Source organism: Lycorma delicatula, chromosome 1, assembly GCF_047948215.1.
Source record: "Lycorma delicatula isolate Av1 chromosome 1, ASM4794821v1, whole genome shotgun sequence".
Classification (NCBI taxonomy): Eukaryota; Metazoa; Arthropoda; class Insecta; order Hemiptera; family Fulgoridae; genus Lycorma; species Lycorma delicatula.
Window position 1 is genome coordinate 169,743,135 of NC_134455.1, and position 17,798 is coordinate 169,760,932.

The 17,798-nt window shown below is 31.7% G+C and overlaps 1 protein-coding gene across 1 annotated transcript in view; it reads right to left on the minus strand.

Annotated features, from left to right (window-relative positions):
• The window catches only part of LOC142325409 (GMP reductase 1-like), an 82,462-nt gene that overhangs the window by 13,731 nt on the left and 50,933 nt on the right, over positions 1–17,798 (minus strand). The window contains exons 3-4 of the mRNA XM_075367143.1: positions 12,393–12,650; positions 1,051–1,116 (exon numbers count right to left, since the gene is read on the minus strand). Of these exons, the coding sequence (XP_075223258.1) occupies positions 1,051–1,116; positions 12,393–12,650 (324 nt within the window). The remainder of the gene's footprint in view (positions 1–1,050; positions 1,117–12,392; positions 12,651–17,798) is intronic.

Sequence of the window (17,798 nt, forward strand, 5' to 3'; positions counted from 1 at the left end):
AAAATAAATCAACCTAACTAGTACAATTCTTCAGCTGTAGTAGTAGGACTGTGGCTAAAGATGCACAAAACGTCTGACAAAATGGGTCAATAGGAAAAAACTGCCAATTATTATTCTCGTACAATGGTTCTACATAGCAAATAATATTTAAGTGAAGAAGCCATATGAAGGCAATAGCAAGTTATGTATTTGCACAACTTGCACTGATGGGAATGTCTGCTATAGCCAAATAGATGATTATGATGTGTTATCAGGTTTAGAGTGTCTAAAAGATGACCTCTGGTAAAGCCTAGCAGTGGTAGGAATGAAGGGTGTGGTGTGGCGACCAAGATCGTCACAAGGCTTCACAGGGTCTTCCCTTATAGGGACAGGATGTTGTCCAAACATATATTCTATTTTTTCTTCCCCTGTGAAGATATTCATTCATATGCCTGTATAGCTGTTGTTATATTGAAGATGATGATAAGTGACTTCTTGTAATATGTAATGCAAATGGGAAGAGAGCTTGGAAAATAAAACTGATAAATTTTCAAAGTTTGAAATATATTGTAATTTTGTTTTCTGTTCACTGTATAGCCTAATATTTTTTTAATCCATCAAAATTTAACCAAAAGTTGAAACAAATCATATGATACAATGTTTAACAAGAAGCACTGTAGCTTAATTGTTCTGGAAGAGATATAAACTTAATAATAATATTATTTTGAGAATATGAAAACATCTGCTTTCAATCACCAGTAGTTAAACTGCTAGAAAAAAAGATTTATTCTGATTGCCATTATTTATGATTGTATTTTACACTTTATTATTTACTAAATATTAGTATTTTATTTTACAGACTTTTCAAGATTATAAAATTCCATGCATTACCATCAACTATGTAGGCATCTGCATATACTTTGCAGAATGATACTTATGTGTAATTTATATATTTGAAGTAAACTCTGATGTCGAAGTAGGTCTTCAGAAGTAATAATTTTTTTAAGTGTTTGGAGGAAATAAATTTTTATTAACAAAATCCTACAGTAATATTAATGTATAAAAAAATACCTTAATAATATCAGCACCAGAAAGTAACAATTCCTCCACCATTTCACCAGTAACAACATTGCCAGCCTGAAGAATGAAACACAATAATATGTTAATATTATTACATCTATAATTTATTTATTATAATATTGAACTGGAGTTGATAACTGTACATTCAACTTTTAGACATTAAAAAATGTCTAAAATTAATCTAAAAATATCATTAAGATAACAATAGTCAATTTTTAAAATTTAAGTAAAAAAAAAAATCACTAATCATATGTCCTGAGGCAGGACGAGGTCATATGTCCTGAGGCAGAATGATAAACTGCCCGATCAGAGGCAGCCTTCTTCTCCTACATAGGGGAAGAAGATGATCAGCCTATTTCCCAACCCTCTCCCTCTGAATAATACTTTAGAAATTTGTTATCCACTGCTCCATCCCTAGTGTCATGTTGGTAACCTCAAACAGCTAGCAAGTCTCCTTTATTGGAGTAATGGATTTTCATGTGAGATTTTCAAGAAGCTCTCTGTAGGGGTTCTGCAAGAAGACAAACTAGTAGCAGAACTGTTTATTGGTTAAAACAATACTTACTGTTTATAATAAAATTTAATCAAATTTTAAAGACAATTAAGTTATATTTCCTGGGAGTAAATCAGCAAATGTGACATTTGATAACCTCTTTCATCCATGAAAGCTGGCATTTCAGAAAGGTGACTACTGATCTGATTTAGTTAATGAGTGAAATTTGGGGTATCTATAGTAGATGGATGTTTTACAATGATAATGAAAATGAAAGAAATAAGACAAGAAACCAAAGATTCAATTTAATTTTATGTATTTTATATAAATATAAAATGTGATTTTTTTGTTTTATTGAAATTTAGGGATGGTTTAAAGGACTTGTATGGTATTTCAGATTAATTTTTTGTGTAATGATGTTATGAACAGCTGACTTAAATCTTGTTCCGCAGAGATACTTGGTTCCTGTGAATTATTTTGGGATTCATTTATCAAAATAAGATAAATTTCTCAAAATATTAGTGATTTCATACAAAATTTTATTGTACCATGCCTTTTATAGTTATGAGAGTGAGATAATTTTTTAAGTGGGTGCTACTTACGTAATGCATTCATATATATATGTGTAAAGTATGCAAGAGAAGTTGCTAGGAAGGGCTTTATTTAAATGTTTTTATTTGTATTCATTCAACATTAATTAAAAGGACCTTTGACTCAATGGTCTTGTTCATTTCATTTGTGCCCATCTTAGTGAATTGAACTGTATTGTTTGGATAGGATTGTAAATGAATAAAATATTTTTAATATCTTGAAGGAATTAATTTTAACTGATCATAGAAATACATAAAGTGAAATTTTGGGCATGGTTGTTTACTTCTTCAGTTGAAATATTTACTATATAGTATTATTCAGTTAAAAAAATTCAGGAAGAAGTTCAACAAAAAAGTTCAAGCAGTGAAAATTAAAGCAAATAGGATTATATACAATTTTTATGAATAATATTTTGAAATTTCATGTGGAGGTTTTTAGTCTATCTTATGGAGACCATTTTTGGGATCAGCATGGAATGGATAAATTATAGTAAAACATTTCATGTGGTTCATCAAAGCAAATCTGAAACTTTTACATTTTTTTTAGAACTCTTACTTAGGTTTCTAAAGAACTCAAATAAAATGAATGTCTGATACCTGGAGAACAGGGTAGTTCAGTTTATATATTTCCAGTATCCATTATAATTAAAACTTTTCTATAATTCTTATTTACAAACAGATATCAGACAGATACAAGTCGACAGTTCCAGCGTTCAAGTCCTAGTAAAGTCAGTTATTTTTAACGGATTTGAATACTAGATCATAGATACCGGTGTTCTTTGGTGGTTGGGTTTCAATTAACTAAACATCTCATGAGTGGTTGAACTGAGACAGTACAAGACTACACTTCATTTACACTCATGCATATCATCCTCATTCATCCTCTGTATTATCTGAAGGGTAATTACCGGAGGCTAAACAGGAAAAAGAAAGACGGTACCATGATGCCAGAGATCTATTACAAGTGTCTGAAAAAAGCTGATATTGCAATACCTGAATGTGAATGGTGACTAGAGAAATGATACATAGAAACTTAGAATTTACATATAAAATAAAAATCTTTTTTCCTTATTTTACCAAAAAAGCGGATTTTGTTAATAGACAAATTTTATGTTTTGTTAAAATTTGTTTTGCCTGATTGTGCATGATTACATAAACAGACACAAATTGTAATAATAGAACATTATGCTTAAATTTTTAATATACAAAAAGTGCATACTTAGAAATGAAGAAACAAAACTTCATTTAGATATAATTTTTGATAAATAATATATAATTCTTTAAAATAAACAAACTGAAGAATTGAACTCCACTGTTTGAGGCACTGTTAATTTTTTCTGAAAAGCTCTTTGGAAGAAAAGTTTTATTATTTTACAATCAACTTATTTAATAACACTGGTCGACATAAAATTTGGAACTGAAAAGGGAGTAGTTGTTCTACAGGGTCATTCACGGGAACCGGATGTTTTTAAAATAATCATAAAAAATTGAATATTTACTTTAAAAAAGTTTTATTGGTACTGAAACACTTGTTAAATCAAAGCATTTGTTACTTACTCATGAACGAAAAATGATGTCCGGCAAGTGATGTCCATTTTGGGCAATACATTGTTGTAGCCTTTCACGGTAACTGGCCTCAATTCTTTGCCTACGTCAATTATTGTCTACGTCAATCTGGGTGACGTGATGACGAATTGCGATCTTTAAGTTCTCCAATGTAGGTTGCTGTTTAAATGACGGTACCCCAACTTACGAGGCTCGGGGCCACTACTCTGTTTTAGATCTGGTCATTGCTGATAATAGATGGTCAATGGATCAGCTAGAGCTAACAGTGATGGATAACGATATTTCCAGTGATCACCTTCCGCTTCATCTGATCATAAAGGAAGGCAGTGACTCTGTAGTTGAAAGACCTTTTATTACAAGACCTACAGCCCGTCAGGTTGACAAAATAGTTGATAAAGTAGCTCAAAGGCTACGTAATATGATTGAGTTGACTCCAGATACTCTTACCTCGGTAATACAGCAATAAATGGATAAGGAATTAAGGGCCGCTGGGGGCAGATGACAAGTCTACTGGTGGTCAAATGAGATAGCCCGCTTACGCGATAATTTACAGCAGGCTAGGAGAAGGAAACAAAGACTGAGGATCAGAGGTGGTGCTGAGTTTGATACTGCAGCCAAACTATACATAGAGGCTAGATGCCACTTGAACAGGGCCATTAAGAGATCAAAAAGGGATCATTGGTTCAAACTCTGTGAGGAATTGGACAATGATCCCTGGGGCCAAGCCTACAAGATAGTTACTAAGAGGTTTGGCAGGCGTCTGCCTGTGTTGAGTGAACGGCAGGCTATGGCACACTTTGACGAATTATTTCCATGTCCAGCAGAGGCAACTGACATCTTGCCTGAATATGAGCTGAGGAGGTTTACCCCTGCTGAGCTAAGTAACACTATCGGACAACTCGGTAATAAAAAGAGCCCCGGCACTGATAGAATCTCTGCTGCAATACTCGAAGGCCTTGTAAAACAGCTTCCCTGGGAGATGACTGATATAGCAAATTATGGCTTGGAGAATGATTCATTCCCGCGATGTTGGAGGGAGGCCAGGGTGGTCTTTCTCCCTAAAGGTGGTGATGATCAAGGTCTGTCTCGATTTAGACCGCTGAGTCTCTTAAATAACTTGGGCAAAGCGGTAGAGAAGATGTTCGCCAACAGAATTGTATGCGAAATTGAAGAAGGCGTGGGTATAAGCGTCAATCAATTCGGGTTCTGGAAGGAACGCTCCACTGTGTTGGCAGCAAAGAAAGTAACTACTTGGATAGCAGATGTCAGAAGAGGTACTTGGAGAACAAGAGGGATTCCGTTACTTGTCTCCCTAGACGTTAAGAATGCTTTTGGCTCAATCAAATGGAGCCATATTCACAGTGCATTATTGGCTAAGAACATAAGCCTATATCTTAGGAGACAGGTGAGGAGATACCTCTCTGACAGATCGTGCAGAATTGCAAAGTGGAGATTTGGAAGTCAACATACACAGTGGAGTTCCCCAGGGCTCCGTTTTGGGCCCGTTATTATGGGCTTTAACTTTTGACGGAATCCTGAATTTGGATTATCCTGCAGGAGTCGAGGTCATTGCCTATGCAGATGACCTGGTGATCCTTGCGAGTGATAGACATGCACTGGAAGTACAAAATAAGGCCAATTTGGCATTACAGATGATAGAAAACTGGCTATGTAATAAAAATTTAGTGCTGAACATTGATAAATGCAAATTTATCACTTTCACTGGAAGAAGGATCATTGATCGGCTGGATATCAGGATCAATGGTGAACCAATAGCAGAAACTGATAAGCTGAAGTACCTAGGCGTTACCTTTCAGAGGAACGGTTCCTTCACCGAACATATAAACGAAGTTTGTAACAGGGCTGACAGAATGATAAAATCTTTAAATATCATTATGACGAACCAACGAGCGCCTAAGGCGTCAAAGAAAAGGGTCATAGCGTCTTCGGTAATATCGTTCATGATTTATGCGGTGCCGGTTTGGTGGATTTCAGTGCAAGTAAAGAAAAACCTGGCACGTATGATCAGGACCCATAGGAGACTGTTGCTTGGAGTGATTTCTGCATATAGGACGGTCTCCTATGAGGCTTTGTGTGTGCTCGCTGGAGTCCCACCGATTGATTTATTGGCACTTTTAAGAGTTGAAAGAGACCAGGGAGTTGGAATTCACGAATCAAGGCAGCGACTAATGGCAAGGTGGCAGGACAGGTGGAATGAGAATGGCCCTGGAGGTAGAACAAAGAGACTCATCCCCGATATTAAAAGCTGGATATATAGGAAGCATGGGGAAGTGAATTTTCACCTGTCAAAATACTTTACAGGGCATGGCAACTTTAATTTTTACTTGCACAGAATCGGTAGAAGAGCATCGACGGAATGTATGTATTGCGATCGCGAAGATGATGTTGAGCACACATTTACTGACTGCCATAAATGGAAAGAAGAATTAGTAGACATCGATCTATCATCTGATGGTAACGGGAGATTATTTAATCACATGTTGCAGAGTGAAGATGCCTGGAAGAGGGTTGATTCAGCTATTAAGAAAATATTAACGCAGAAAAATGAGGACGAGAGGAGATTGGGGTTCTGATCTTAGTACAGGGAAGGGCGGATAGCCCCAGTGGTGAGGACTGGCATGCTGAGGTGTGCCAGTTTCGATGAGCCACTGGGGACTCCAAGGGTTTTCTTGATAGGAAAGATCAAAGAAAAGACCCAATCGTCACGTCAAGACAATCATGGTATGGCGTGGCGATATATATAGATGGGCATATCAATAGACTCAAAAGAACTGACCGGTGGGCCGACCTGCCAAGCCGGACATACAGCCGGTAGGTGGGAAGGCCCATTTGAGTACAACAGGCACTCCCCTGGGTGGCGCAATACCAACCAGTCGGACCGGCCCAGGGGAGGAGGTTCTCCAATGTACGCGGTTTATTGCCGTACACACGCGATTTCAGAAACCCCCACAGAAAAAATCACAACTACTCAAGTCGGGAGACCAAGGGGGCCAAGGAATATCGCCGAATCTGGAAACGATCCGTCCCGGAAACAAGTTACGGAGGACAGCCATCGTTGCCCTCCCTGTGTGCGCTGTAGCTCCATCCTGCTGCAATAACACATTTTGAAAATCGATTCCCCGGTTTCATAACTCAGGGATGAAAAACGAATTCAACATCGCAATGTAACGATCAGCTGTTACAGTTACGGCAGCGTCATTTTCTTCAAAAAAATATGGTCCAATAACACCGACCTTTCCTATTGGACACCAGACAGTCACCTTTGGGCTATGAAGTGGTCTCTTGTGAAGCTGATGTGGGTTTCTTTCTACCCAATACCGGCAATTCTGTTTGTTGACGAAGCCATTCAGGTGAAAATGGGGTTCGTCACTCATAAACAATAACAAATTTTCATTTTCTTCAAAAATGGTAAGCATTTGTCGACAAAATTATAATCGCTGTGTGAAATCTTGCTCGTTTAACTGCTGCACGACGGCTATCTTGTAAGGATGGAAATGAAGGCCTGTATGCAGAATTCGTCTTACCGTACTTGTGCTCATTTGAAGCGCTGCTGAATGCCTCTGAATAGAGCGGCGTGGGCTTCTGACAATGGCTACCCTTACTCGTTCGATGTTCTCCGGAGTGCTAGCAGTTCGTCGGAGAACCGGTGGTTTTTTCTTCAATATTGAACCAGTTGTTCGAAGGTTGTTTACCCATCGCAATATTGTGTTACGAGAAGGGACACTTGCATTATGATGGATATTAAACTGACGGCGGAAATCTCGCTGAACAGCAGTAACGGATTCGTCATTTCGCACAACCCAGTCATACACCTACAGGCGTTATCTAGGTCCACGCCTCCATCTCAACGAATAAAATGTAAAGGCTATGAACAAAGGAAACGTCAGACACCAGCCACGTGCCCCTCCCACCACGAACGCTCGATTACAACCCACTTCAAAAACATCCGGCTCCCGTGAATGACTCTGTATATAGTATTTTATATGCTGAATGTGGATATGTATTCCAAAACGACCCATCACAATGATCTTAAGTTACAACCTCTTAAATTTATTTGTTCCATCATTCGTGGAACAAACAATACAAATAAGTTAGTACATCTGTATGTTTGCTTATTCACATCTGATTTACATTGTGATGCATGTTGCAGACCTATATTTGACACATAACAGTTGAATGATATCATTTCATGTCAAGCCAGACATGTCAATGAATCAAGTAATGAGTAATTCAACATGATGAAATTTTCTTCAGTTTGAGTTCAGCTCTTGGTATGACTTGCTGTGCTCTTTTGTTGTGGTAGTGGTTTTATCATACACATATTATAAAGATTGTTTCATAATTGATGCCATAAATTTAGTGAAAGATTTTTAAGACAAAACAACTGTTCATATTGTTTTATTGAACATCAAGATTTGTTAACCTCTGTGTGTGTGTGTTTTTTGCACTGTTTTATTGCACTCCATGATGAAACAATTTTATGAAGTATTTTAAGTAATTAAGTATTTATAAATTAAAACATACTTATTTTTATAATTAAGTATTTCTGTTTACTTTAATTCATTAAAACATCTTGAATCTTACAATAAATAAAAATTGGGCTTGTAAAAATTCTCCAAATATTTTTTGTTAATTTAAAAGTCAATGAAAACCAGAATTGAATCTGCTGAAAACTGCTTACAAACATTATTTTGACTGTCCCTTAGGAGACCAAGATAAATCCTAAGCTCTACATGCAGCATGCATCATGTACGTTAAACCTACCCAGTGGTTAAAAGAAAAAAAGAGCAGCTGCCTTTTGGCATACCTATGATTTGGAGAGAGCCTACAACCATTATAATGGCTGCTATTTTTGCTTAACAAATGTTACTGGTTTCAATTCAAACAATAAAGCAGTAGTGCATACCCATGGTTCGTTTACCTACGAGACCAGTACTTCATGGGTATTGATTTACCAATTTCGATCGCTCCAAGTTCTTGGAAAGAAATTTCTGATTTCCCAAAAGGCTCAGCCAATACATCCTCAACTTCAGTAGATATTAATTACATTCCAGAAGAAACAAGCAGAACTGAGTGACCTAATTTGTGACTTGTATTTGTTGAAACAATATGCAGAACTCCTAGGTTCACGTCTTAAAGAATGCAATTTATTAAACAAGGATACTGAAATTTCAGTATATAGAAATTGAAACAAAAATTTAGTGAAATACTTTAGAACAGATGGTTTAATTTGTTCTTGCCATGATGTGAGGGAGCTAATGTCTGAAATGGACATTGAATATGTTATTTGTGATTGACATTTATTTATAAACTCATCAAAAAGAAGCTTAAAGGTAATGTTGTTGCATACCTTGAATAAGTTCTTCTAAACCGGCAGCACATATTGTGGGAATGAAAGAAACATATGAAAGTATGTCAAAAACTTTAAAAGCTATTAATTATGATGAACACTCGTGGCGAATCATTGCTAACCTGAAAGCAATAGGGCTTCTTCTCGGTCTCCAGAATGACTTTACAAAATATATATGTTTCTTGTGTTTGTGGGATAGTCGGGCTACAGATAAACACTATGTAGTTAAAGACTGGCCAAAAAGAAATCAGTTTACCCCAGGTAAGAAAAATGTTGTCAATATTACTCTTGTTGAAGCAGATCATATTATTTTACCACCTCTAGACAAAACTAAGCCTGATGAAGAATTTTGTAGAAGCATTAGATAGAGATGGAGATAGCTTTAAATATTTAGCTGAGGTTTTTTCACAATTAAGTGAGGCCAAATTAAAAGAGGGAATATTCATTGAGGCACAAATAAGAAAATTAATTCGTGAAGATATATTTGACAGCAAACTGAATTCTCAGAACTAGCAACATGGAAGTCATTCAAAGATGTTGTTACTAGTTTTCTTGGAAACAAAAAAGCTGAAAACCATGATCAACTTATTGATGAACTCTTAGTGAACTACAAAAATTTAGGCTTCAGAATATCACTGAAAATTCATTTTTTACATTCTCATTTGGACTTCTTCCCTTTAAACTTGGGTGACATCAGTGATGAACAGGGAGAAAGGTTCCATCAAGATATACTGCAGCTGGAACAACATTATCAAGACAGATGGGATGAATCTACGATGAGCGAATACTGCTGAATGATAAAAACTTCACAGAACACAAAAGGAAAATAAGAAAAAAGAAATTAAGATAAATGTAAATGTCTGCAAACAAAAGGTAGGAATTTTAATTGTAATTATTATTATTATTCTTGTATTCTATTATTTACAAAGTTTTTCGGTATTTTAAACATCATGACTAAAAATCTGAGGGTGAAGAATAAAAACTGAATCATTTTAAGACTTAGTATAAAAAATACATTCCAATTCGTCTACCTTTATCTCGGTTCCAAATTATTATTTTTTTTGTTGTCCTGTGTAATATTTAGTTGACAAACTAATATTTGAAACTAAAAAGAATTTTTAAAATGTAAATCTTCTTACTAATGTAATAAAAAAAAAGATTAGAAGCTCCATAATAATATTCTTTATTTTGTGTGTTCATGCAAACTTAAAATCAAGACAACTGGTGCCAATAAATGATTCCTTGAGCAATCATTGAAATGATCAATAAGACCTTGATTTAATAGCAATGTTACAACTAATATCTCTTTAACTTAAATAAATTTAACAACATAGCAATCATACAAAAATAATAATGATAAATGAAATCGTTCAATCCACAATTGCTTTTAATTGTTTTATGAATTTTATTTTAGAATAAAAAAATCTATTAAAAAGAATTTTGAGTAGTGTAAATCACAAGTCTAAATCAATAAAATTTACATGAAGTACTGGAAAAGAAGTTGATAAAAAAATAAATAAACTGCACTAAAAATTGGGCAACATGATCTAAGGAAGATTTTGTTGCCGTTTCAAAAAAAATAAGGAAGCAAAGAAGTAAATATAGAAAAGATGTAAACCAATCTTAAACCTAATAAATAAAGGAGACAATGTTTCATTATATGGCTAGCAGCTTCTATAATTGCTTATTGCTCTTATTTAAGACTGATAATTAAGATCTGGCAATTTTTAGACTGATTAAATAAATTAAAAAAATACCATTCACAGATATGCTGAATGAAAATCAAAATCTTTATTTTCATAACTGCTATTATTTAAATTTTATGTTCAGGTATATTATTAAACTCGTCAGATTAATTTCAAAAAGGTTTATATATGCAAATAATATTTTTATAACTTTTGGACAAATCTTAGCTGAATTCTAATGGTAGAAACATAACAATATTGAAGTTATGTACTAGGTATGGATGTTGTAACATGAGCTGGTTTGTACCAATTAGATTGCCCATATTAAAATGAGCTTTCTAACAAGTGTGTATACACTTGTGAGGTTGTTAGGAACCTTCAAAAGGTTTATAGAAGGTGCTCACACCACCTATAACAAGAAGTTTGTAGTAATCTATGAAGCTTTATTCAGTAGAATTTATTCAGCATTCTACATGAAGAAATTATCTTCTGCGACTATTAATATTTTTAATCAGTCTTTTTCTTTGTTTTGCAGTTTGAATTTTGCTGGATACTTTAAATTAATCCACAGATGGATATGATTATGAACAATAAATGCAATACTAGAGTTTCTATTTACAAGAATAAAATTTAAAAGAAAACGAAGAGGCTTGCTCAGATTACAGCATAATCATTCTCATTGATATTTGGCAGAAAACCAGCACATAACATACCATTTTCAGACATTTCATGACTAAAAATGTTGTTTCTAGATATACAATTTAGCCTGATTCAGATTACCTATCAGTAATTGGTGTAGCCAACAAACAGTAGCTAATAAGCCTGTAGTATAACTTATATAAACTTAGGAACCAGATATGATTTTGAGCAATGCTCTGAAGACCAGACTTGAAAAAATTTTAAACTGTATAATTTACTAGCCTAATAATATACTGTACATAAAGATATGAAATGAACACTTACAATTCTTTTATGGTCATTATATCATAATTTCTTGTACCATATAGTTTTGTATTCATAAACTCTTGTAAGTAATGTTTTAGATGATACACACATACAAGTATTATTTTCTAGCTAGATTTAATAATAAATACTTTTGATAACTTAGCAGAATTTGCTTCTAACCGGAGAGTGGTGGCAGCATATTAGTTATTAGATGTTGTCTACATTTAAAAAAAATGCTGTTGCTAACAATAATTCTGTTTGAGAAAAGTGAACTTAATTCATATAGTTTATTCTCACAGTAGACACTGTTGTCAATTCTACTAGTCTCCACATTAATCTGTCATGATATAAAAAATGTTTTCTGACAGGAAAATAATTTTTACAAAATAAAATTTAAAAATTATATTTATATACGTAAAACATAGATTTCCATGCAATTATTAAATTATTATTTAAATTTGTTTATATACAATGATAATCGAAAAAGAAACCCAAAGCTTAAAATAATCAAAATAAAACTTTTATTTATCTAAAATACATTATTAATTATTTACATAAAACAATTATGTCCAAAGGTCAAGCTTGTGCATTGGCATTTTATTTGAATGAAGTGACTGCAACATCATAAGGAAGAAAATTTTAAAATATTAAATAAAAATAAACTAAAACTAAAAGAAACTTACAATGATAGTATGAGTTGGAAATGTTTGTCTCACTTTACGAACAAATTCAACAAAATGTTGTGAATAACCATTTGCAACATCTAAACAAATGAATTCAACTCCAGGTGCTTCTTTTAAAACTCGTGTAAGATTTTCAAAATCTGACTCACTGGTTCCAGAACTAACAGCAACAAATGACAGCACCTCAGGATTTGAAGTAGCAAAAGCAGCCCAGTCTTCAGGTAAGTAGTACTTATGAATAGTAGTGAACACTCCGTGCTAAACACAAAAAAACTTTTATTAATACTGCAAAAATTAAAAATTTTAAGAGTAAAATTAAATTTAAGAGAGGTATAAAATGATTTAATTTACATTTGTGGAAACAATATTTTTATTTTACTACTGAGCAGAAATATATTATTCAAAAGATAGGAAATCTTTTTACAAACTTCCAAATCACGAGGTTTTATTGGTTTTTCAGCATTTTTCAAATGTCGCAAAATGTTTATTTTCACCCTCTTTTATCATCAGAACAGAAAATAAGGTAACCATAATTATGTCATAAAAGAAATAAATATAGCTCTTAAAAGAAATAAATATCAAATGACATTTATTTAAGAAAAATATAATTTTATTATGACTAGTGAATTACAGTCTTTACAAAGAATGAAAGAACAATTTTCTCCAGTTGCACAAGAATTATATAAAATAGATACTTTCTCTAATTTTGACATACTAACTAGCAGTGTATCACATCACAAATAAATATCAATGTTATAGCTTATTACAGCCAGTGGATTACACCAGCTTATCATGTAAGCTGATTATATCATATATTTCAAATTATTATGGGATTATAAAACATTCATATCATAATTTATTAGTCAATACACAAAATATATTTTATATCTATTATATGAAATATATTTTCTAACTATTTATTTCCACAGAATAAACTGAGAAGATTAAATATATTAATGCTTCATTATTATTATTTGTTAAAGTTTAGAGTTGATGTGCAGGGTGCGACTTGGATTGCTGGACCAGTAACTGGCTTCTTGCTGCTTATGACGTCCTGTTGTGGTATACTATCCCTTTCAATTTACAATTATTATTAATAATTGTAAATTATTATATCTGATGTAATTATATATCTGGTGTGTCTGAAGTAGTTTGGCACTACCAAAACAACTTCACACATCAGATAAAATTACTGCACAACTGATGAGTTTATGCTTTCTAATATTTGATGAGTAATATTTGTTTTATCCTTAATTCATCATTTAACTAGGAAGATGGCGGCTGTTACTGCCTTACACAGGCTGAAAGCCTATTTATACTTCAGCATTTGGTCTTGTGAGTTTTCAGGCTGACTAATACTAGACAAACACAATACCAAAGTACATTATTTCATACACAAAATTACACATATATTTATTTATTCACATGACAAACCTTCTGGTTATTTATTTTTATTTATTCACAGGTTAATGCCTAATTACTGCTATCCTCCCTGAATTTTTCTATGAAAGAAATCAATTATGTAACAAATGAAAAATGGGTCAGGTGAGACTGGGATTTGAACCAGAAACTAATGGATAAAAGACCCACCAGAAGGTTGGCATATAAAGATGAAAGAAAATATAATAACAGAAAACAACAGTAAATATTTCTTTAATAAGAAAAGGCCTGGTTTGTTATTTTGCTTTACATTTATGTCAAATATAAATACAAGAAAGTTTTAAAAAATCAGTATGCATTTGCATTTCAGTTTAAAGGTAATTCTAGTATCTATCATTGAGTTTATCCCTTTGTATTTTTATCAATAAAACCAACAGTATTTGTATTATTTGTCCTAATCCAACATTTTCATTCCCTGAGTAAAAAAAATAATACAGTTTCTCAAAAATGGCTAATACAATTTAGATTAAAATTTCAATTACAACATACCATCTTACAATGGCTATGAAGCAATTACAAGATGGTAATCTGTAGTTCAAAGAACACCACATTCCTAAGCAAATCATAGGTGTGCCATTCTGCTAATTCCCCCCTCCACCAATATAACCAGAGAACACATTCTACTATAAAACAAGTTAAAGTTTGTAAAAATCTGCACATTTAATCAATATTTTTTACTTTAAATAATTACGACCTTTTTTTATAAATAATTTTATTTTTGTCCATTGCTGCAAATATATAAGTATTTTTTTTGAAAAAATATTTAATAGAAATATTTTATATCTTGCTTTCAAGCAACTACTGTATTTACCTTGTTTTTATATTCTTATCAGAATAGTAAGAGACAGATTAAGAAAAAATCTAGAGCATTTTTAATCAAAGTATCTGTTAAAAACTTTGTAAAAAGGTTGTTTAATTTAAAAAGTTACAGTTAATTACAAAAGATAACCGTACAAAATAATTGATGGATACAAAATACCTAACACAACTGCATTTTTTATAATAAGCAAAATTTATTAAATGTACAGTAAAATTATCATTTGTGATTATCACTTGGGAAGATATGCAATAACCAGAAAACAGAAAATATCTATATAAAACTTAAAGCTCTGTTTATAGATTGCTAGTAAACATTCTCAATATCATTCATTGTATGTCACACAATCTGTAATAATCTTGGTTTATGTCTAAATAATTTACAAGAATGGTTAAAATAATTTTTGTATTGAGTTTAATTAACATTTCTTAACTTCATCATAGTTAAATAAAGATGTGATGTGTTTCGAATATACTTCATTTTCAAAACTTACTGTACTGTGAGTTTTGAAAATGGAGTAAATCTGAAACACATTAATGCATGATTTAATTATGAAGAGGCTAAGAAAGGTAAATAAATAATCGTACTCAATACAAAAATTATGACGATCTTAGCAGAAAAAAAAACACAGAAGGATGTATTTTCTTAAACCCACCTACAAATTTAACTCAACATATTTTCAATCAATTTAAATATAAAATATATTTTTATTTTTACTGATTCAGAATGAGCTTTACATGAAAAAATTCAAAAATTAAAAAGACCCACAAAATCTTCAGCAGCCTTCATATAAAAAACATTTCTATAATTTTTTAATTTTGAATCCCTCACAGTGAATTTTTATATTTTCAAAATTTATTAATTAAAAATAACTCTAAAATACATTACAAGCAACCTTTATAGAATTATAAAAGTGATACATTACAACTTTTATAGGAGCTCTTTTGTAGTTCTGTAAGATAGGTTTTTTTGCACAAAATGAGATTTATACTAAAAGTAAAGAAATTTAGAGATTTTATGCTCAAGATTAACAAAAGCAAAATATTCTAAGGGAAAACTTAATAAAGTAATCACAGAAAAAATATTTGAAGGAAACAATTTTAAAATTCTTGAACATAGTTTCCTCTAGACGAATTATTTTTCTTTGAGATTCGCTCATTCAAAGAGCACTCAAAAAAAATTCAGAGATAAAAGTTTCAAAATTTAAAACAACTACTGTCTGAAAAAAAATACTTTACAATTAATAAAAGGAATATTTAACAACATTTGATACAAATATGAACTAATAATGGAAGCAATGTCAACAAATAATTCTGATAGAATTTAAAACCCGAATTACCTAGTTCCTCCAAGTACCAATTCTTATCAACTATCTGAAAGGTAACCACCCTAAGTCCAAATTTAAAAAAAATCTTCTGTATGAAAATAGTTTTAAATTTTATTTAAAATTCATATCTCACCAGAAACAGTTTGCTAATATTTCATTCCCAAATCAAGTTAAGAAAGGGGATGGAGCTCACATCACAGTGAAAAAAAATTCCTTAGAGACCTGTTTCATCAAATATTGATTTTGGCTGCAGGAAATGTTTCCTAAAATGTTTCATAATGTAATTAAAATCTTTTCAATAAAAAAGGGCACAGACTGTATGAAGAGTTTTTAAAAAAATGTTTCCTACAAAAATTATTAATTATTTCAAACTATTTTTAATTTTATTACTTGAGAATCTTTTGGGTAGTTATTATATCTTCTACAATTAAATCACAAAAATGTATTTAAGAAATTCCCTTCATAATAAAAAAATAAGCTTCTTATAAAAGTTTTAGCAAATTATGTACTGTTTATTATATCTAATTACTTGTTTTGGTATAGTGCATCATAATCTTAAATGAGTAAATGCTAAAAATCAGTTTTTTTACCATAAAGACATAGTCCCCTAGTAAATTCTTTAATTTACATATAGCTAAAACTATAAAACTTTCTTATGAGAAAAGGTGGATCAAAAATTATTGTTTACAATTAAAACACAAAATCAAGCTCAAGTTAGTGCTCATCTCAAAAAATTGTTACCACGTATAAAAAATGTGGAACACTATATTTTCTATTAAATCTCTAATATTAGTTTGATTTTTAGGAATGAAATAAAAAAAATTCAAACTATCAACTAAGTTTCAATGGTGGGACCACACAGCTATCTTGTAACAGAATGAAACTTAATCTGCAACACAGAACTATCACTGCACAGAAAGTGATGCATTAAAATGCAATACTTAATTCAGAATGCATTTTTTAGAATGATCATTGATAATCTAAATAATTTTTAAAGTAATTTAATTTTTTATTTTTAATTAAAATAAAACTGAAAAGGTGTTTTAAAATACTTATATTTACCTCATTTAAATTATTTCTAGAAAAATTTAAGCAGTTCAAATATACATTATGCTAAGTTCATAGAAAGAAATTTTATCTATCTATAAAAAAAAAATAAGTTACTGGCATTTGGTAACATTAAGCTGGTCCTAACATCAACAAAAATAAGCGAAGGAATTTTATTGTTTAATAAAATGCAATGTTTTTCTATAAATAGGTTTTTAATTTTCTTAATGTTTAGCATTGGAAAAATGTGTAGAAATATTTCTTTCCTCATTAAAATTTATATATTATTTTTCAATTAATTTGTATTTAACCTCTTTGTGCTGATTGACAATTTATACCATTTGATTCTATCATATTTTAAGCTTTGAAATATTAGTAGTCTATGCTCTTAAATTGGAATGTTTCAAAGACAGTTGTTAGATTTTGGTACATGAATTTTAAATTTCAATAAAATTCAATCTATTTTATAAATTATAAAATAGAAACACACTTATTAGGAATGAATTATTCATAGCCGAGACATAGTTGCTTTTTACAGTACATGATTTAGTAAGAGACTGAAAATGCTGTATTAATACAATCCACCAGTGAACAAACATAACATAGAGCGATTTATAATTTGATGTCACTAAATTATGAGTTAAGCCACATAAATTAACATTTAAAATATTCCCCAATGTTCAATAAATACAGCACTAAAAGAAATGTTTACATCAGCTAGTCAGATCCTAAGTTTTGGGCAAAGAAATAAATAAAAGGTCAACAAATGTTAGTC